The sequence below is a fragment of the Homalodisca vitripennis genome, chromosome 5 (genome assembly GCF_021130785.1).
Source record: "Homalodisca vitripennis isolate AUS2020 chromosome 5, UT_GWSS_2.1, whole genome shotgun sequence".
NCBI classification, from domain to species: Eukaryota; Metazoa; Arthropoda; class Insecta; order Hemiptera; family Cicadellidae; genus Homalodisca; species Homalodisca vitripennis.
Window position 1 is genome coordinate 72,708,922 of NC_060211.1, and position 23,517 is coordinate 72,732,438.

At 32.0% G+C, this 23,517-nt stretch overlaps 2 protein-coding genes across 3 annotated transcripts in view; both read right to left on the reverse strand.

Annotated features, from left to right (window-relative positions):
* The window catches only part of LOC124362351, a 36,280-nt gene that overhangs the window by 11,094 nt on the left and 1,669 nt on the right, over positions 1-23,517 (reverse strand). The window contains exon 2 of one of the 2 annotated variants that reach the window (XM_046816783.1): positions 2,561-9,532. The exons of the other annotated variant lie outside the window; for it this stretch is intronic. Within the exon in view, the coding sequence (XP_046672739.1) occupies positions 6,012-9,532 (3,521 nt within the window). The 3' untranslated portion in view covers positions 2,561-6,011. Of the gene's footprint in view, positions 1-2,560; positions 9,533-23,517 lie in introns of those variants that run through there. 2 annotated transcript variants of the gene reach the window in all.
* LOC124362352 lies at positions 2,561-5,995 on the reverse strand. Its single transcript, XM_046816785.1, has 2 exons — positions 5,107-5,995; positions 2,561-4,989 (listed from the first exon to the last, which is right to left on the reverse strand). Exons 1-2 carry the CDS (start codon positions 5,993-5,995, stop codon positions 4,400-4,402), a joined length of 1,479 nt encoding a protein of 492 aa, XP_046672741.1. The 3' UTR covers positions 2,561-4,399.

Consider the following 23,517-nt stretch of genomic DNA (forward strand, 5'->3'; position numbering starts at 1 on the left):
TCTCCAATGCATGTTACAAATATTTGGGATTCAGCGATATCTTGCCTTTCTCAGAATCCCCTCAAAGAATGTATACATTATTTTATTATATCCAATTTTAACTTTGACTTTTAATAATTATAAAACAAATAAAAAATAAAACTTCAGATGTTTACCAACATTCTTAGTGCATTGAACTGTTTCCATTGATGTATGAAAGGGGGAAGGGAACATTGTTTTGCCATTTTCTGATCCTACTGATATACGAGCGACAGGTTTCTTTTTGTCATCTTCAATCTTTTAAACATTTTTGATTACCTTTTGTGTGCACAATATATGAAATAGAAAAATGGGAATAGGGTTTATGGGAAGAAACATGTGATGGTCTTAGAGGTTTTTTTGCATTTTAATATTTTGTTTTATCTTATTTTGTGAAATAAGATTGTTATGTTTTATTACGGATATTTAGAAACAATATAACTCAATACTTAGCACTCCTGTAGAATGAAGGAAGATGTCTCATTTAAAATATTAATAATATACATTAATACACTTTTAATCATTCTCTATATTATTATTGATTATTGAGAAAATAATCTAACATTTTTTTAAATTTGTTGGATAAATATACAAAAGTTATTCACTTAGAAGAAAATTCAAATTTGGATGTGTATGAATACTGCCTTTAAAACTAACACATTCTATTATTCCAAAACATAAATGAGTACGTAAAAGTGTTTAACATTGTTTGTATGGAGTAAAACACACAATACCGTTATACTACAGAGGCTTTTAATCCTGTGAGTTGACATTTTTTTATCAGACACCTGTGAGGAGGAAAGAGAGGATGAATTTCAGCTATTGAACATTATTCTCCTTTCCTAAATAAATTATTATAACAATTAAGCAAGTAAGGTGCAGTTTTTACTTTGCATTACAGAATAACACTGATATGTAAGCACATCAATATCAAACCTAAAATGTAGGCAAAAATATCTGGAATAATTCCATGGGGGAAAAGGGCCTGTGATAAAAGTCATTCCGAAATTTTGAAAATTTAGCTAAATTCAATTTATAAATTCATATAATACATTGAGACTTTAAACTTGCTGTTCAGAGGAAAATCATATGAGAGATTGGTAAGTTAAATAGTTTTATTTTAAGTGTTATGAATAATTTATTCATAACAAAAGTGTAATTTAGTCTTTATATGATAGAGTAACAAGAAATCTAATTCACTTAAAATAAAAAAAAATTGTATAATTTAATTATTTAAGAGAATATGAATTTTGGGTATAATGAAACGTGAAACAATATATATATATACACACAAAAAGTTAGTTATTAACTAACAGACCCTGCAGGTGACATTGAGGTGAAGTTACTGGTGGCCAGTAATAAAGTTTTCCTGACACAAGTGGTTTTGGTTGCAGCGAGATGAGCAATCGGCTGGAGCCAAGACAGTGAGTAATATAGTTCATCCTCTATCTATTATATATACAGTATATATTCTCTGAACTACATTATGAGTATCAGATTATATATCTTCAAATCATAACATGAACATTTGTACTTTTTTTATTATAAATATATACAAACTGTGATTTAACTTTTAGTAATACAAGTTTAGGATCCTTGGACTAATAATGGTATCTAAAACCACTCAAATCCCCTCTCCCTGGTAATAGGTGTAAAAGTTTTTCTGCTAGCACCATGCGCCATTACTCCAACTACCTTTCCTCAGCTATGCACTCTTAGTTTACTAACTCACCTCACCACAAGTGTGGTCTTGTTTGTGAGATGTTAGAGATAGATTTTGTATTGTGCAGGACTATGTACAGCCACAGTGCGTTTAGACCATATACATGAGCAAAATAAAAGTTTTCATGTTTTTATATGTTTTTCAGGTAATATCATTTATATTTTAAGTAATACTCTTGAAATATTTTTTCCTTTGAATTTTTTATTTAGTCAAACATTTTCTTATAGCACACCATTGTTCAACTAATAAATATAAATAATTAATTATTGGCTGTTCATTTCTAAGTGAAATAAATAAAAATGACATCACTGTACAACTTAAAAATAAAGAACGGACAGAGTTCTGAGAGTTAAGATATGTTTAACAAAAAGTGTAAAATGTCTATATATTCAGGAAAATCTGTGATGGTATATAGATTGAAACCTTTATACAGTTAAAGGCCAAATTTGTATGTATATTCATGTTTTTAGAAGCGTACAATAATACAAAAAAATCAAATTAAATAAATTTTAATTTTAAATTCTTTATAATTAGTTTGAAATATTTATTTTACTTTTTAATCAAATAGTAAGACAAGAATTCATTGAATTTTGCTTGTGAGCTCTTGCAAAGAGAAACTGAACTCCTTGGAAAATTTCTCTAAAGTGTATTCAAATTATGAATACAGTTATGTACAGTGAACCTTACAAAAGTGAGCATACAACAATTTTTAATCAAACTTAAACCAAACTGGTATGTTTACACACGTTTTTGTTGAATAATATATACTTATATTAAAGATGTATTATTAACATGGGAATCCAATTATAACACACTTGATTTTGTATAACAAAATGCTTTAATGTTAAAGTCATATTACAGCACATTTTATGTACAGTCAGTAATTTTTCTCATAAAACAATTATTACAAAGCTATAAATGTTAAGATCTTTAGTATTTCATATAAAATTCACATAACATAATTTTATTGCACAAATAATCACTACACAAACAAAAACAATAAATATAAATCATAGAATTAAAATAAGTAAAGGCATCAAATTTGAATGTTTAAAAATTATCTTTGTGACATAAGAGTTATTACTTATGGCACACATTTTGTTACAGTACATATATATTATAAAGTAAAAATAGAATATTTTGCTAACCAATACAACATTTAGAGAGATAAACAGAAGAATTGGCTAAAATTACTAAAAGATTTGTAAAAATCTAATGCGAATTTAATGTGTTGTAATGTCTATAAATTCTAGATGAACTTGTCAAATAAAAGTGGTTTGCTATGAAATTATAATAATTAAAACTGAATCATCATGCTCCAGTTAAATTTATATTATTTTATATTTGTAAATCCACTTGATTGAATTTAGTTTACAAAATTGTTTTTCTTCACCATGAAAACATTAAAATAAATACTATATTATCCTTATTTATTGACCAACTATCGAAATGCCCATGAAATGTTTGACATAATTTATGATTCCTTTAATTGGTCTACATCTTTGAACTTACAGGAAGCTCTAAAATCATTCCAAGATTAATAAATTCAAATTTATTAATTTGAGAGTTCTGCAATTTACTTTATGGCGCTTTTTATTTTATATACAGTATATTTATGCAAAAATTACTTTAATTACTGAATCATCAGTTGTAATAACAATAAAAAAAAATTAATAATCAATATTTGAAATAGTACATAACCTATTCTTTTATAATATTTACAAGAGTTATCATACAAATCACTTGAGAAACCTACTAGTAAGGATACAAGAAAGTGGTTACTGTACAATATATACAGATAAAAGAGCAACTATTTTTGCTGGGTCATTAAACATAAATCACAGTCTTTTCAATATTTATAAATATTAATCTAACCAAATTCACTGCTCTTTTGCCTTCCGCTCACGGTGTTTTTTGGCAAGTCTAATTAGTTCTGTAAATGATGCATCTCCATAATCATCATAGAATTGGTCATCATCATCATCATCATCATCATCTTTATCATCAGAATACAGGTCCTCCTCTTCGTCTTCATAATATTCGTATGAATCGTCATCATCATAATCGTCAGGTGAGTCAAGCTGGACAGCTCCTCCTTCTTCAGCAAGAAGAGCAAGTATTGCAGCTGCTTCAGAAACTTTTTGAGGACCAGCTGAACGAATTTTTCTAACATTCTGTTGTAAGAAAGGTGAGCTTATTGTTCTTTTAACTCTGCTTGGGAACTTTCTAATACGATCACTCACCATTTTAACATCCTTAGATCTTTTAAGCCTGTCCTGCTCTTGTTCATATTCATCATCTGAATAGTCACTCACATCATCAGATCTTGATGTCTCATCTCCCATGAACATATCTCTTGACAAGTCAGTGACTACAGGAAGAGATTTTCCGTCTTTAAGACTTTTTATATCTCCGAATATAGAAGAAATAGCTTTTTTGTCGTGTTCATTGAATGCATTGTTTTTATATCCTTCTCGAATTAAGGGCAAAAGTTCTAATATGACAGAAGCATGAGACCTTTCATTATTATATTCTTCAACTCCTTTGAAAGTGTTTTTAAGCTTTCCTGACATTTCATGGGTAAAATTTAACACTTTTTCTCTGTTGATTACACTACCACTTGTTTCGTTTACGACTAAAGACCTCTTTACCCGATGGTCATAATGGTTTTTTTTCTGTTATTGGATCGATTTCATCATCAGTATCATAATATGGAACTTCTTCATTTACAAATAATATACTATGGTCATCTGTAGAACTTTCAACTTCAGATTCAAACCTTACTCCATTATCATTACTTTTCAATGTGTGTATGAAATAAGATGTTGAGGATTCATTAGAAGACTGGTCGTAACCATAAGTAGTAGATTCTGTAGAAACCCAATTTTCAGTAGATCCTGTAACAACATCTAAGTTGTTCTTCCAGTTGTTTATCAATACTTCACTGTTTTCCCTTCCTGTTTTCGAGGATATATCAACTTTATTTTTAACAACTAAATCTATTTCATGAAGTTTTTCTGATGTTTCTTCAGCAACATGAGATTGACTGATTATTTCTCTCCCTTCTTCAGATATAACTGTGTCTTCAGTGTATTCTTGTAAGTTTAAATCTTGAGCATTCGTTGGTGTGGTGGACACAATAATCGTTGTTAAATCATTCTGGGCCTGGGTAGAAAAATTGGATACATTGAGCGGTAGTGTTTCATAATAACTTTTTTCTGTTTGGAACTCTTGTTCTAACTCATTAACTAATGACTTTTGAATGTTTTCTCTGGCCAACTGTGTTTCTTCATTTTTAGTTAAGACCAGTGATGATGACTCATAAGACTTTCGTTCTGTATGCAGTTCTTGTTCTAACTCATTAACTGATGACTCCTGAACATCTTCTCTGGCTATCTGAGTTTTGTTATCAGTGTTTTGAATTGTAGAAATAACCAGTGGTGTTGACTCGTAATCCTTTTCCAGTTTTTCTTCTAACTCATTAACTGTTGACTCTTGAACGTCTTCTCTGGCCATCTGTGTTTCTTCAGTGCTAGTTATGACCAGTGGTGTTGATTCATAATAATTTTCATCTATTTGTATCACTTGCTTCAAATCATTAACTGATGATTCTTGGATATTTTCATTGGCCAATTTAGTTTCTTTTTTGTTGTCATCAGTCCTAGGTAAAACCGGGGTTGTTGACTCAAAAGAATTTTGTTCTGTATGCAGTTCTTGTTCTAACTCATTAACTGTTGACTCTTGAATGTCTTCTCTGGCCATCTGTGTTTCTTCAGTTCTAGTTAAGACCAGTGGTGTTGATTCATAATAATTTTCATCTATTTGCACCACTTGCTTTAAATCATTAACTGATGATTCTTGGATATTTTCACTGGCCAATTTAGTTTCTTCTTTGTTGTCATCAGTCCAAGGTAAAACCGAAGTTGTTGGCTCAAAAGAATTTTGTTCTGTATGCAGTTCTTGTTCTAACTCATTAACTGTTGGCTCTTGAATGTCTTCTCTAGCCATCTGTGTTTCTTCAGTTCTAGTTAAGACCAGTGGTGTTGATTCATAATAATTTTCATCTATTTCCAACACTTGCTTTAAATCATTAACTGATAATTCTTGGACGATTTCACTAGTCAAATGAGCATATTCTTCAATGTCATCAGTCCTAGGTAAAACCGGGGTTGTTGACTCAAAAGAAGTTTGTTCTGTATGCAGTTCTTGTTCTAACTCATTAACTGTTGACTCTTGAACGTCTTCTCTGGCCATCTGTGTTTCTTCAGTGCTAGTTAATGACCAGTGGTGTTGATTCATAATAATTTTCATCTATTTGCAACACTTGCTTTAAATCATTAACTGATGATTCTTGGATATTTTCACTGGACAATTTAGTTTCTTCTTTGCTGTCATCAGTCTTAGGTAAAACCGGGGTTGTTGACTCAAAAGAATTTTGTTCTGTATCCAGTTCTTGTTCTAATTCATTAAGTGATGACTCTTGATTGTCTTCTCTGGGCAATTGTGTTTCTTCAGTTCTTGATAAATACTGTGGTGTAGACTCATAATACTTTTCTTCTGTCTTCAGCTCTTGATCTGATTCATAATCTGATGACTGTTTAACATTTTCAGGGGCTAATTGAGTTTCTACTTGGTTGTTGTCAGTTGTAGATAATGCCAATGTTGTCGACTCATAATACTTTTCTTCAGTTTGCTGATCGAGCTCTAACTCATAGTCTGATGATCCTTGAACATCTTCTCTAACCAACAGGGTTTCTTTATCAATATCATCAGCTCCAGATAAAACCAGTGGTGTTGACTCGTAATATGTTTCTTCCTTTTCCAGTGCTTCTTCTAACTCATTAACTGATGACTCTTGAATGTCTTCTCTGGCCATCTGTGTTTCTACAGTTCTAGTTAAGACCAGTGGTGTTGATTCATAATAATTTTCATCGATTTGTATCACTTGCTTTAAATCATTAACTGATGATTCTTGGATATTTTCATTGGCCAATTTAGTTTCTTCTTTGTTGTCATCAGTCCAAGGTAAAACTGGAGTTGTTGACTCAAAAGAATTTTGTTCTGTATGCAGTTCTTGTTTTAACTCATTAACTAATGACTCTTGAATATCTTCTCTGGCTATCTGAGTTTCGTTGTCAGTGTTTTGAATTGTAGATTCAACCAGTGGTGTTAACTTGTAATTTGTTACTTCCTTTTCCAGTTCTTCTTCTAACTCATTAACTGATGATTTTTGAATGTCTTCTCTGGCCATCTGTGTTTCTCCAGTTCTAGTTAAGACCAGTGGTGTTGATTCATAATAATTTTCATCTAATTGCAACACTTGCTTTAAATCATTAACTGATAATTCTTGGATGATTTCACTAGTCAAATGAGCATCTTCTTCAATGTCATCAGTCCTAGGTAAAACCGGGGTTGTTGACTCAAAAGAATTTTGTTCTATATGCAATTCTTGTTCTAATTCATTAAGTGATGACTCTTGATTGTCTTCTCTGGGCAATTGTGTTTCTTCAGTTCTTGACAAATACTGTGGTGTAGACTCATAATACTTTTCTTCTGACTTCAGATCTTGATCTGGTTCATAATCTGATGACTGTTTAACATTTTCAGGGGCAAATTGAGTTCCTACTTGGTTGTTGTCAGTTGTAGATAATGCCAATGTTGTCAACTTATAATACTTTTCTTCAGTTTGCTGGTCGAACCCTAATTCATAGTCTGATGATCCTTGAACATCTTCTCTGACCAACAGTGTTTCTTTTTCTTTTTCGTTAGTTCCAGATAAAACCAGTGGGGTTGACTCGTAATATTTTTCTTCTATTTCCAGTTCTCGTTCTAACTCATTAATTGATGACTCTTGAATGTCTTGTTTGGCCAACTGTGTCTCTTCATTGTTGGCTTCTGTTCTAGGTAAGACCAGTGGTGTGGAATCATACTTTTCATCTGTTTTTAGCTCTTGGTCTAACTTGTAATCAGGTGATTGTTCAGTGTTTTCAGTAACTAACTGAGTCTCTATTTTATTGTCGTCAGTTCTAGATAAAACAATTGGTGTTGACTCATAATACTTTTCATCCGTGTGCATCTGTTGCTCAGTGAACTTATAATTACTTAATTCAGTGGTCTGTCCATCTTCGTAAGGCAAAGTAACTGCATCAGAGTTGACTTCATGCTCACGATTACTCATTACTGGTGTAATTTCGCTATTTTGTACATTATCTGAATCTAACACGGAATTATCATCTGCCGCTAATCTAAAATTTTCTCTCAGATCACTTAAAAATGAATAGCTGGACTGTTCCACCTCAGTAGTGTTATAGTTATCTTCGATGGGATTTCCTGCTTCATGTTTGAAATCCGCTAAAACAGTAGGAACTGATGGATCCAAATATAATGTGTTATCCAAAATGAAATCAGTATCCTTGCTGGAATCACTATCTGTTGTTTGTATCAATCTTTCTTCGACAGTATTTAAAGTTGTGTAGTCACTACTGCCCTCGTCTGACCTTGACTTATTTATATTGCCAAGATCCTTTACTCTTTCAACTGAGGAAGTTATTGAAAAAAGTGGATTTATAGTAGTTATGCTCTCAAAATCTGTTTGAAATGACTGTATGGTTTTGCTGAGTTCGTCTTTGTCATGCAATGACACTTTCATAGTGGTTGTCTTGTGTGTCTCAGTAGGTTGGATGGAACGTATAAGAGTTTCTTCTGAGTTTGTTGCAGGCTCAATACTAATTTCAGTTGTCGCTAATGATTTAGACTGGCTTTTGTCATGATCATTTTTAGAAATATTCAAATACAAAACTTGTCTGCTTGTACTTGTAGGGTATTCAGTAACTAAATCTTTGTGACTGATCTTGTCAGTGGTTAGAAACACAGAGTCAGTCACTTCCCTCAATAGTGGTATTTCATCTGTAATACCCAATATTTCCTTTTCAAGTTGTGTAATATTTTCCTTCAAAGTTTCCATTCCATATGGTTTATGCGTTTCTTGGGAGACTTTAGGAGGATTTGTAGCCAAATTGTATATCTCTTCTGGTAAAAAGATTTGTTCCCTAATTGATTCCGTACTGAATTTTTCTGGATGTGGTGTGGAGGAAATTATTGGATATAAATTACTCTTAATTGGTGCTGAAGTGTTTACAGAATTTGCGACTGTTAAAGATTTCACAGTGGCATATGTTGGCAGAAAAGAGTTTTTATGGTTACATTTAAAATAGAGGTAGGTGCTTTGAGAAATCTTTTTTGAATTGCATATACTGGGGTGAGTATTGTAGTGATAAACTGGTGGCTTTAATGTTTCAGAGTAGCCTGGGTAAGATGGTTTTAAAGTTACAAATATTGTTGGTTTTCTGATAGGTTTTAAAACGGAACTATGACCGCATTTATAACCACGGCAAGGGGGTTTTATTAAGGATGAACCAACAAATGTATTATGATGGAACATAACAGGGACATACAAACAATTCACAATACTCCCTAAACAAGGCTTTGGCTGTGGAAAAGTAGAATGAGCTGAGTGATGAGTATTGAGTGGATTTTTGATGCTCGGAATGAAATGATCCATCTTCAGGTTTTCCTTTATAGAATCCATGTGGTCCTTGATATTCATTGGAGTCAAAGCTTGATGTACATGTTGATGAAAGAGGTCTATATGTTTCTTCTTTATCTTGGCCAGCTGTTGGTTGGCATCGTTGTTAGCGTCGTTGATGATCTTGGTTGCCGCATACTTTGCTTCTTTCAGATACTGGGGCAGATCTATGGGCTTCGAAGGAAGTCGTCCACTGCTCAGAAAACCTATAGGGCAAAAACCTGAGATAATTGTGGAATAGAAATTTTGCAAAGGGATCACTCAAACCTGAAGCTATTGGAACAATAGTGATTACAAAAATTGATTTCAAAGACAAACACGTTTACTAAACAAGACTTTCAATTCTACGTTTTAAGTTTAATATTTTCCTTGCATTGTTTGGGCAAGTATTAAATTTGTTTAATTTAAATTGTTCATGAATCAAAATCTTGTTTACTAACATCTTGCTTTAGTCAAAATATATTGTATTGAAGAAATTAAAATATTAATTAAGGGGTAAGCGAAGGCAGATTCATGTCATTGAAAAAACTCATATTATTATCTGCCCATTTCAATGGACTCCTTTTCAGAACCATTAGGGGTAAGATATTCAAATTCACTATTGATGTATATATATCACAACAAGACTAATTGTAATTTTGAAAATGGTCATCTCAGCGGCGTAACTAAGGGGGAGATAGAATCCCCCAAACCCCAAAATATTAAAAAAGTATAACAGTAATCCAACTACTATGAAATACAGCAGTTTAATGTTTTACTTTGACTAGATATATCTAATTTGTTTAAATTTTGAGTTATTCATATTTATTCCATACCCTTCAGGTGTGGTGTTCTGTCATGCATGCTCAGACTCATCCCCCTCCAAAAGCCAAGTTATAGTTATGCCAATGTCTTGGATGACCAAAATCTGAATAAATCGTAATCAGCATCACATTTTTAAGCAATTGAATTTTCACCATCCTATCAAATATTGCTACTTTAGATAAGTTTGACAGTTTAATTTTTGTTGGTTAGTTTACTGTAATATTTACAACACAAAGGATTAATTTAAGAATCATTTGCTTTTCTCCAACCTTAGTGTTAATAGTTCAGGAACCAAGGGCCAGTTTGCATTGTAGAAACACAAACCTGATTTTTTTAAATCGATAAGAGAAAATTTCTCTAAAAACGAGTAGCACTAGTTTTGGTGTAAATTGAAATGAGGTATATCAAAAGGATTAAAAATATAACATAATAATTTTTCCTTAGATAATATTTTCAAAACTTGACACACTTGGAACCAATTGCCAAACACATACGTAAATATTAACAGTGTCGCTCGTACAGACACTTGAAGTGAACATTTTCAATCTCTTAAAGTAGCTGTTTGTCAATTCTAAAACTATTATTGTTTTAAGTGTATAAAGCTAAAAAATCCAATTCGAGAAAACATTATAATTTTTTAGTTTAAACCCTTTTTATACCCTCTTATTTTGACCTTCAATAAAATTAAAATCAATTTCATTCTTAGGACTGATTTCAAGAAAAACCAGGCTGTGTACTGAATGATATAGTGTAAATTGGCTCTTGGCTTCTAGAGTAAAGTCTTGTCCATTTGGCAGCCCTTGACTTGTTTATTAGTTTTGAGCAATTAATCAGTAAATACTCTCTTTTTCAATTATGATTGTTTTATGAACTATGAAGTTGTCTCTTTCTGGTTTACTGTGTGTTTTAAAGATGTTAATGTGTATAAGATACGTTTAACTAAAATGTTTAAAAAATTATTGTGTAAATAATGTTTTTAGGGGCATATAATACTGATTTGATTGAATTGAATTAAAAAAAACTGCCGTACATTTTAAGAAAATGTAAAACATTTTAATATAAGCAAATTGAGGTAAAAATTTTAAAACACTAAAATGGGATAACACATTGTGTAATAGATGGCTCAAATATAATCTACTTGCTGATTTCTCCACCAAATACTCAAAAACTTCCAAATACCATGTGGGAGTACATGTATAGATGGTTTAGTACTTAAAATGTGAAACAAATATGGATTCTAGATGTATTATACTGCTAATATTATAAAACTTTTATTTAGCTAGCAGAAAGCTTTATTAACCTTATCAACCATTTATCAAAATTTATACAAAACTCTCTTCCAAAGGTAAGCAACTGTCTAACTTAACAATATTTACATAATTAATAGGCACCCAACCTATCCTTTCCTCCATCAAATTTAAATCAACTGAGAGTCATCACAAATTACATATCTCAGAGATAAAAAACACACTCTATTATCAACTATAGCATAAAACTGAATTCACTGAATTTTTTTTCTTCTGTTTTTTACCATAGTAAATTATGAAGTGTTAAATCTAAAATCTGTGACTTGTTATGGTACCTCACCAATTGTTTTTGGGCTTCAAGAAGCTATTGAATTATTTGTCAATTTAATCCTCAATAGGCTTTACCAATAATACAAAAAACTATTTGCACCTCAAGCTGAGGTCTGTCCTGCTTTGAAAGTCACAGCTCACAATTGATAACATATTAAAGGTTTGAATTTTTACAATTTATCTCGATACAAGATATTTTCCACTGATTGACGTACTACAATGCCTGAGCGTTAGCGAAAACTACCACCCTCGGGACTGTAAAATTTTAATTGCTGTCTGTCTGTCCACACTGAGTTTGATTATGGTGCGTGTCATTCTATGGAATTTGGCTGAGCATTATTAAAAACTATCACTCAGTAGACTGGCACAATTTCTCTTTTGTCTGCCGGGGAGGGAAGAACCATTTCTTATCGGATGGTTGTCTGTCTATGTGTGCAAAGGACATCTCGAGAATGAAATGACATGTAGGAATTGAAATTTTGCGTATCACCTCAGCAAATGCCTGTTACACTCCACTTGTAATGTTGCACCGTGTACTATAATTAATTACCTTTAGTGGGGTACAAATTTATTTTAATGAAAAGTTGAAACTTTTTTCGTATATTTTTTTTATTCATTTCTACTGCGCTCACTTTTAGAAACATTTCTTAAAAATCTCACTTAAATTATTTAGTGAAACTGCCTAGCTATCAGAACAATAACAATCTTAAATGGTTTGGTCAATATAATATTGCATATATTGTATTTGTTGTATTGTATACATATTTACCGCCATCACCACAGTTAATTTGATAAACTCTTGATTTATTGTATTTATTACTGTAATGATAGGTGTTGTTTGTTATATTTTGAAACAGAATCTTTTATTTTATAACTAACTAGTTAGTTTGTTCTGTAATAAATTTTGATGTTTGAACAATAATTGTTCTTAGTTTTTTCATGTTCAATTTAATATTTTAAATTTATTACTCCTTTGTCCTTTATTAATTCTTAATACTCTTTTCTTGCTCAATAATATTACATAAATAGTAATTTAGGTGCTCATTGAGTAGTAAAAAATATATTTTATAATGATATACCTGTATGACGATAATTTTTAAAACCGTACAAATACAAATAAAAACCCCGAAAAACTAAACAAGCCGTACAGGATTTAAGAATGCATAACTCGTATTCTCGTTCCTGAATCAAATAATACGATCTTAACAGAAATAATTTTTTTCACAAAAAGAACAATTATTTATTATGTCCCGTATGTTCACAAAAGAAAAAAGAAAACAATGTTCGTATTATAATTCATTATACAGTTTGTGTTCATCAATATGTAAAAGTTTGGACAAAGAAGATAAAAATGTAAAATATGTAACTACTCCGTTTGATGAACCTGTTATTGTAGGGTAGATAGGCTTGTTTTTGGGTCACCGCTATAATATAGAATTGGGCTAGTAATACACGTATAAAGTTAACACTTTCACCGCACCGCATGTCAGATAGTGGGGCAGTATTGGAAAGTAATTATTTAACTGGAACATACATTCATCAGTGCTCTATCTATCTCTTGCATGTGAGCACGTGACCGAATAATGGCCTGCACGATACACGTCTGAACGCGAATGTTGCACTGTGGTCTCTACATAGAGATCGTAACGAAAGCGACTTAACCTATAAAATATAACAATTTCAAACTAATTTTTATAATTTGTTCCGAATTCTTCGTACAAAATTGGATCCTTTTAAACACATTTTAAACGCAAAAATGAACTATCATTAGCATGTTTATAATAATTTAGTGACATAAACTCAGTAAAAAGTACAAGCATACTGTGTTTTTATTTACCAAACCGAAACTTATAAACAACGAGCACTTATAGTTTAATATGGTGCAGTCCTATAACATTTTCCTAACGTAAGTAGGCGTATATCATGTAGATATATTTAAGTGTTCATGGTTAAGAGCATTACAGATTAACACGACTCATATAATGTTTTGTACGAGTAGAAGTATCTCATTTAAGCCTCGGCGTCAGCTATGTCGGCTTCGAAGTGCACTGGTTAAAAAAAATTATTTTCAAAGTACATGATTGGACATCCCCGGAATTTGAACCCGTGATCTCTCGGTTAGAGAGCCGAGACTATAACCATTAGTCTACGGAAGAGGACTGTGTAAAAGTATTCTGGTTCAAATTTATTCTATTTCCAACGTCACAGCTGAGCCTGCCTTGTTACCCCTGTCAAGCAAATACCACAGGTCTCGAATATATATATATATATATATATATATATATATATATATATATATATATATATTTGATAATATTTTATAAAACTTAAATGTAAACATATTATGTTTCAGCCAATTTGTCGAACTGAAACTGAAAGTGTCAACAGCTGTTTAGTGCCAGCTAAATTTAGGTTATGAAACATAAATACTACATTTTTTAGAATTCCTAATTATTCCAGGTAACCTTTCTAATGTTTCTCTTCATATAAACCTTACTCGGATTTCAATGAATATTTAACAAAAAGAATTTATCGATTGAACCTTATAGATCCAACCGTTGTCAAGATTAGCGCTTAGCAACACGTTTAGCGATTCATTTTTATATAGTAGATATTCCACTCTGTGAGGTTTGCAGCATTTAGTTATTTATAAAGGGTGATTTTTTATTGGTGTGGTTTTTAAGTTGGCACCACTATTAAACACAACAATTAAATTTGAATAAAACAGCTGATCTTTGTTTATTATCTTATGTCATTTCGATATTTGTATTGTCTAGTGCGTATTATTGTATAGTAACCATGAACAGACTTACAAAAGAAGAGCGTTTGCGAATAGTGCAAATTTATTTTGAAAACCGCAGTTCAGTTCGGGCAACTTACCGAGCTCTTCGTCCGATTTACGGACCTCATAATCGTCCATCAGAGTCAGGTATTCGAGCTTTGGATAATCATTTTCGTAATACCCACACCCTTGTTGACAAGCATCGGCAGAGACGCCGCACAGTAAGGACCGAAGAGGCTGTTGATGCTGTTGCTCATAGTGTTGAAGAGGATCCAAGTGTGTCGATTCGTCATCGTGCGCAGCAATTAGCGATCTGCTTCTCAACTCTATGGAATATTTTACAGAAGGATCTACGCCTATATCCATACAAGATTCAGTTGGTGCAAGAACTGAAACGATTAGACTATCGCAAGCTTCTTGATTTCGTTGAATGGGCTCAACATAAGATAACACGTGACCCAGCTTTCGCAGGCAAGATTTTTTTCAGTGATGAGGCTCATTTCTGGTTATGCGGCTTTGTCAATAAACAGAATTGTCGGATTTGGAGTGATGAAAACCCAAAAGAATTTGTTGGTATGCCCCTTCATCCACAAAAACTTACCGTTTGGTGCGCCATTTGGGCAGGTGGTGTTATTGGCCCTTATTTTTTTAAAGACAATGCTGGCCAGACTGTTACGGTAAATGGTCAACGCTATCGGACAATGTTACGGGACTTTTTCTTTCCTCAGCTAAACGAACTTGAAGTGGATTTAGAAAATGTCTGGTTCCAACAAAACGGCGCGACGTGCCACACGGCAAACGACACAATTGGCCTCTTGGCAGAAACATTTGGTGAACGTATCATCTCATTTAGAGGTAGTGTCAACTGGCCCCCACGGTCGTGTGATATCACGCCAACAGACTACTTTCTGTGGGGATATGTTAAGTTTCAAGTATACGCTGACAAGCCACAAACTTTAAATGACTTGGAAGCTAACATTCGTCGAGTTATTGGCGGAATTCAACCACAGCTGCTGGAAAGAGTATTCGAAAATTGGACTTCTCGATTGGGCTTTCTACGCGAACGAAATGGAGCCCATATGCCAGAAATCATTTTTAAATGTTAATGTCATGACACTGTAGTTCAAATAAATGCATTTTTATGTCAATGGAGGTTGCTTTTCATTTTTTTATTTAGTTTTAAAAACCGCACCAATAAAAAAAATCACCTTTTATAACAGATTCCAAAGAATAATAAAACATTATAGCCTACATATTGTGTAATATATATATATATATATATATATATAATTATTTAATTTACAATTAATACTAATTAAATCCAGATTGACTAGTAATTTAAAGGGTTTCATAAATTACCATTAAAGTTAATAAGTAGCTTAATAATACAACTCATGAGTAACTAATATTTTTTATTCGTGGTGAACCTTTTTATCTCAAAAGTTATCAACACGTTTGACCTGTTGATTGTTAGTGTAATTTGAACATTTAAATTTACAGCCACGACCTAATTTCCATGACACCTCCCTGTTTTGATCTTGTCTCCTCTTCTTTGAGTCTCAGAACGTAAAAAACTACGTTAAGCAATGTTTTATTCCTGTTAGGGCTCTAGCAGAGCTCTCTTACTCCTCGAAATTAAAATCAGAAGATGTCCATTTTTAGATCTGACGACACCGAATAAAACATATTTGATTACTGGAAAAGGCTAAAGGTATATTCGGACTCTTCGGTCCGTTCAAATTTTATATCCTTCACAAGTGTGTTTTAAAATAATTAAGTTTTTTGTAATATTAACACATTTTCTTAAGGATTGTAAGGGTAACATATTTTGATATTTTAAAACTTAAGTTGCATTTTGAATTCCAAGAAGTATTTTTATTTGATATCCTATTCGAGGATTCCTTCTGTATGATTAGTTCGTACAAAACATTTAGGCTATTACATAAATATCATGGCTCGAGTATCAATAAATTTAAACTTTTCAAATTCAATGACCCATTCAGAGCCAGGCCAAAATTCTTTTAACATCACATACCTCATAAAAAATTATGAAGTCAATATGTAATATTTTCACATGTCCAGAATACGTATTCTAACGCCGATGGCCTAAAAAGTAGTTACTATAAAAACCGCGAAACAATAATTTGTCGTTTCTTTATTTTACCACTTTAGGATATTTCTGTCTTGTGCCTAAAATTACTTAAAATGGTACAATAAACGCGGGTATTTGTAATAGTCTAAATTCGTTATTTTGAGGGAGTTTTCAGAGGTAAGTTTAGGAACGTGCTTATTTTGAAAATATCGCCTCGCTTTATTACCCTACTTTGGTAGATTTCCTCACAACAATTGTAAAATTATTTCATACTTCCAACCCCCCCCCCTCCTGGTGAATAAGACTATTATAATATGTTATACTTGAATGTACATGGCTCAATACATGCTCGTGATAAATATTATTTTATACAAGGTGTACGGTACGTAGGATTTCTAGATCACATAATTCCTTACATTTCTTGTAATTCTTTAACTACTAAAATGTCCTTAAAATGGATATTTAGAACGTTTTTCTTATATACGCCGGCTGCACCATTGGACCACATCTGATTGGCTAGTACTATACACATGGAAATACCCGATATTTATGCCAGTGAGTGAATCGGTTCTTCGCTAATAAATAGTCTACCAAGAAGGAGTTTGCCAACAAAAGGCTTAGCTGAGTTTGCATAAACAATTTTAAGTCTACAGCTAATTTCATTCTAGAGATTGATTGTAAACAAACAATCAAAAAGATGATCACATAGAAAAGAAATATTTATATCCTCCTCCGGTAGACAAAAAACATTGTGCCAGCCTACTGAGTGATAGGCTTCAATGATGTTCTGTCAAATTCCGTGGATTGACTTGCACCACCATAGAACTCATTCTTCTCAAGTAAAAATGAAGTTTCCCGCAAAATTCTATCTAGAGATATTTTGCGGATAGTTAGTATAAACTGATTGCCTCGACACATGTTAAAATCTTATACGATTGTACTCAGCTTGTTAACAAATTTATTTATTATGCGATTTTCTCATTTCCTTCGTGATTACCTATAAGACCGATGTGAACATGTCCTTTAACTCTCGGTCAAATCCCGTGGAGTTACATGCACCATAAACGATCAAGATATTGCCTATATAGAAAAGAACCTTTATGGACAATTCACAGTCTATATGTCTTTCTCGAGATATCGCGCCAACAGAAATACAGAGATACATTTTTCAGCCCCGAGAGTGGTAGGCATCGCTAACACTCAGCCAATAACACAATCCAGGTCTATAGGCTACAGGGTTCGATTTACATATGGGCTGAATGGGCTATAGTCCAGGGCGGCAGAAGTTTGGTAAAAAAGTAAAATCTAAATTATTCCAAAAGTTAAAAATATGTGAAAAATTACTTGTAATAAATTTGTAAACATAACAATTTGTAAACTGGGTTTGGTTAAACAACCATTCGGAGTTTCTTAAAGTATTATTACAATCAGAGACAAGTTATTATATTGTAATTGCGAAATATATCTTCTTTAATTTGATTGTCCTTAATCCAATAGAAATGTTTCGACTTTCTTTTTATGATTTTTTAGTAATTTGTCAGTTGATAAAGTTGAGACATCTCATATTGTATGGTAAAAACAATAACTGCAACTATAAGAAGCGTAACTTCAATATTGACAATTCAATCTGTTTTATTATAATCTTAGCGTGGCCGCCTCATTGCCGCCGACGTCGCGTCGACACACCGCGGTACCAAGGTAAGCCTACATGGTTGGTTGGGGGGGGGGGGGGGATGAGAGAGCGGCAAACTGTGGAAAGCTCAGGGGCGGCAAATCTTCAAATCCGCCTCTGTGTCTATATCCACTTAAAAGGTGGTAATCTCGCTTTATAAGGGTGCGCCCCCAGTAGTCGAAGTCGTGTCCAACAGATTACAAATCTTGTACTTAAATTCAGACTATCTACAGAAAACATAAAAATTAGCTCATTCCGCTTTATGCATTTTGCTAATGAAATCAGATGTTAAAATTTACATTTTGTTTCTTTTCTACAAAATACTTGTACTTTGCACAATTAATTTTCAGAAAAATTAAGAACAATAAGCATATAAACTCTTCAAAAGTAATTGTAATTTTATATTTTAATTATGACAGATGTTCGATCAATTTGTAATCTCTCACGCTTGCACGAGTTAATTCGCGTTCATTAATTGACTAGGTACTTCTCCTACGGTGCTTGTCATTCCTACTAAAATGTGAATGATTTGGTTAAACCAACGGTAACAACTGACAGATTTTTAATTATTTAAATTTTAATTACCAAAAGTTTTATACGGACGTTATAAGCACTAGGTCGCTTGCCGTTTAGGGGATCTAGAACTAGTTTAATTATTTCATTTTCATGAGCAAGAACTAGTTTAATTATTTTCTTTTCTTAAGCAATTCGTTTTCGAGGTGAACTACACAAGACAGAAAGACAATAAGACAGAAAGAAAAGAACATTTACCTGCCACCTAATTGACAGCAAAATTTCAATTATATTTACGCTTTGCTAAAGGTGTGAATAAAATTAAAAAAATATTCATTATCGAAAAATTCTCCGGATGCTGGGGAAGACAGAAAATAAATTTAGTCCAGCTCCTGAGTAATGTTTCAATGCAACTTAGCCAAATCCCATACATGGACACCAACCTAATCTAACTCAATCTTGTCTGTGTATAAACTAAGTTTCATGTAAAATTTACTTACGTAATGTTCTAGAGATAGAATTTACAAAATGTCGATAACGTTCAGCCAATTTCCATAAGAGGAATGCACCATTATCAAACACGCTGTTTCCTATGTAGTAAAGAGGTTTATTTAAACCTCAGGCTCTCGAGAAATCCTGAGGAGTGTAATCAGACAAACAGATATATAGAAGAGCAATTTGCCTGTCCCTGAGTGATAGTAGAATATACAAATTGGAAGTCTATAGCTCAATTCATTCTCGGGAATAAATTTATTCCCTTAAAAACAGGCTTTGCTAACGCTCAGAAAATACCCTGGAGGGACACGCATCATCATCGAACTTGATGCTGTCTAAGTAGAAATAAAATGTTAAACAAAATTCAAATTTTCAAATTTCAGCCAAATCCTATGGACGAACGTGGACCATGGAACTGAATCTTGTCTTTGTAGAAAAGAGGGTTAAAAAAAATTAAATCTACAGATGTAATAGTTCTCGAGATATCGTTGTTTATTAATAAAATTATTGTTTATATTTTGTTGCTATCGATCAACAAACACAAATAAAAACATCTGATTTCTTATAACCACGCTTTATGTAACTTTAAAATTGTGTGTTAAAACTGATTATATCGTGACAAAAATACCCATGGATCCAATGTTATATAAAATATAATTGAAGGAAAACGACGGATCAATATTATTTTCAGAAGACATTACTTCAAGTTAAATTCTTATAATCGGGCAGTACCGCAGTTTCATTTCAATGGAGGGGGAGACCAAATCTTTATACAGTGTGTCCACAAAATCATGTCACACTTTTGTGACATTATTTATAAAACATATTATAAATTAATTATAACTACTCTATTATTGATCGCAGGTATATGAAAGATATATAAATTAAAACAATTGCTTATAAAGTGTTGTTTTAATTAGCTGACTTACCCACTGTTCTCATCTGTGGCTGACGTTTTACGGAAACAGCCATAATTAACTTTTTATAAAAATGTTTAGTATATTTTGTGGCTAGCAACGTTTTAGATTGTAGTTTAAGCGCAGCGTAAGTATCGTTGAGTGTTTCATTAAATTAAAAATCCCTCTGACAGACGCAGCATTTATTGATTGGATAAGGCTTTGTTGTAAGGATTGTTCAAGGAAACAGGCAGCCTAAAAGTCTGAGCGGCAATGTGGATGTGAGTTGAATGTCCTTAAGTATACAGTTCGCAAAGGTTTGAAGAAAAGACTTAAATTTAGTAGTTAAAACCTCAACTATTTGCATGCTTTGAAGCCAAATGATAAATTAAAGAGGGGTATGACTTTGCTGTTGTTATTCTGTATGTAAATGGACTGGATTAACATTTTATAAACCGAATTGTTTAGTTTTGAGGCTACCTTTCACTTCGTATCTTGAACACTTAAAGTAACCAATCACAGCTGTGATTGAAACAGATGTCCTGATCAAAATATGAGAGATCAATGTTCGCTTGAACGTCTACAGGATGATTCATGGTGCTCATGTTGAGCTCAGATAAACTGATGTAGAACTGTTTAAAGTACTATTTAATCCTATGTTAATCTCATTCTTGTAGGCCTACTGTGTATACTTTTGTAAATAAAGTTATTTAAAAGTGTGACATGACTTTCTGGACACACTGTATTTATTGGGGGTTCCCAAAGTGTCGATGATCAGAGTTCCTCCTTTGAGATACAGATTGTGCAGGTCACTTTTCAACCCATCTTTTGTTACCCCTCCCTCCCCAAACCTTTCCTTTTCCGTAAAAACACAAGTCTATAAGTCACTAGAACGTATATTTTAAATATTATTTTATAACATTTTAGTTTTTAATGTTTATACTTGTTTTACAATATTTGTATACAATTTAATTGTGACCATTAATTATTAAACTAGAGAAATCATTAGGTACATTCTACCTTGAGGTATGACGAGATACCGTTGAATTAGTGTTGAATAAAATTCATTTCAGGTTTTAAGTCTTTAAAACACAAGCAGAGACAAATTTTAATGTCCAACAAAGTTGAATAGGGCGGTCGCCAATAGACGTTCTAATTTTTACATAGTTTTTACTTTTTATATTTCCGTATATATGTTGTATTTTGACAATGCATTGTTAGATTACTGCAGAACAGAGTTATTTTTAAAGTTGTAATTGTCAGTATAGCAATTTTTGAAATTTTAGCACGCATTTCACCTCAATAATATATACAATTAGCTAAAATTAATGTTTGTTCTGCTTCATGTTATTGTATTTACTTGAAATGTACAAAAGTAACTTTATAAACTCTTCAATTTGACTCAGATTTAAAAACGGCCCGTAAAATATGTAGGGTGATAAACGATTAACAGAATTTATAGGCCGTAGGCTATACGCTACAAAAAGATTATCTTTAGAGCAATATTATCAAATTGGGAATCATATAATGTTTTTGAAACGGTTAGTACTTTGTTGATTGGTAATTGTATGCCTGAAACAATTTATTTCTTATGAATGCAAATTTTAATAATTATCAAAATAAACTATTTCATTACGGCCGAGAGTTGGAGATAATTTCATATTCTAATCAAATTTATAAGAGATAATGTAACCCTTTAAGAACATATGAAAAGACTATTCTACAGTAGTTTGCGGAAATTCCATATTTTGTTTTTCAGATAATGAATGTATATTTTTAATGGACGATAAATAGAGAAAGACTATAGAATCTTTGTTCTTCTCGTCGCCCAGACATTTGCGTTAAAATATTGTATTAATATTAACTTATTTTTAAGGTCCGCCACCGAAAAATTACAAAACCAGCTGCGCCTCATGCCTTAGTTTTTGAATTGAGTTATAAATCTTGTGGGTGGGAGTACATTTGCATAGTATGCAGAATATAATATACAGTACTGGAACATTTATTTGCTTCAATAATTTCAATATTTTCCAATGCAGCTGAAGATAAAAGAAGCATTTTGTAACAAACTCAATTTATACACGAATCATTCTTGTTTTCGAAATAAAAATAGCTCCCTTATAGAAAAATCATTAATGTATTTTAATAAAAAACACAATTTTCAAGGAAGCTTAGAATATTTACCCGTTTATTTAGTAAGAAATTCAAACTTCGATCTAAATTTTTTGTTAGTAAACTAAAAATAATACCATACACACTTTTCACAAATATTTTACCATATATTAGTATTGGGGTTCAGTGATGGTTAAAAATAGAAGTATTAGGACGCTATATATGTAATGTAACCGATACCTACTGATACTATACATAAGTATACAAAAATTAAAGTATATATGTAAATTGAAAGATTACTTTTCAAATTTTTTCGGCGAAAGCTTTCCTATTAATAAATAACCACATTTTAATATTAACGATTTACGTTTCCAATTGGCTGCAGTATGAATGAAATAAAGAGTAATCTGCCTCCAAATGAAAACCGATTACTATTAAAAAAGTTAATGTGTCTTAGAAAAAAAATCTTCCTGAAAACTTTTAATATTCAATTACATAGAAAAATACAAAATTTCCCGTTTAAAGAATTGAGAAATAAAAGTTAATTAAAAAAACAGGGTTAATTAAATTTGTATTCTCTATTAACTTTTTTTATAACTCAGAAATAATTACCGGTAATCAATACCACAGGCTGTTAGAGGAGGGGCAGCTGAATTTGTGATAGTTTTACACTTAACGAAAGTAAGTGTTAGTCATTAGATAAGAATGTGTCAAAAGTCTTACCTAAATTCACCAAGTTTTCTCTTGTATTTCCCCAAGTCTTGTCAGTGAACATGAGCAGGTGAAATTTAGGCAACTTTGACACTAATTAGTTCTGATTGGAGAATTGTTTAATTTAAAACTTATATTTAATTGACTTAATTATTGTTAAATAATTCCTATAATATTATAATTGAGTATACAGTTTTCATGCAAGTATCTTGCCACTCCTAGTTTTCACACACTAAACGAGTGTAAATTCTCTTCAGTGATGTAAATCTGTTTTAGGTCAAAATAGTAACGTTAACACGATGAATTTATTCCAATTATTTGTATTATTTGAAACAAAATAAAAAACTAATAAGTTTCATTTGTAAAAACGTTTGCTATATTCTTGTATGAAATGGATATACCATAGTTTTATTTTAAAATAATATTAGGCAGTTACAGACTAAGAAACTGTTCATTACATCCTGTATGAAAAGAAAAAACATATTTATTAAGGATGAAACAAAAGTAGGCAAAACTGAAGAACTTCTCGTTATAGTG

Excerpts from the sequence above, each read along its gene's own strand:
- LOC124362352 (XM_046816785.1), bottom strand. The coding sequence starts at position 5,995 with ATGGCCAGAGAAGACGTTCAAGAGTCAACAGTTAATGAGTTAGAACAA. Across the intron at positions 4,990-5,106 it reads AGATGTTCAGGAGTCATCAG|TTAATGAGTTAGAACAAGAG; the intron begins TTAATGAGTTAG and ends AAAAGTCATTAG.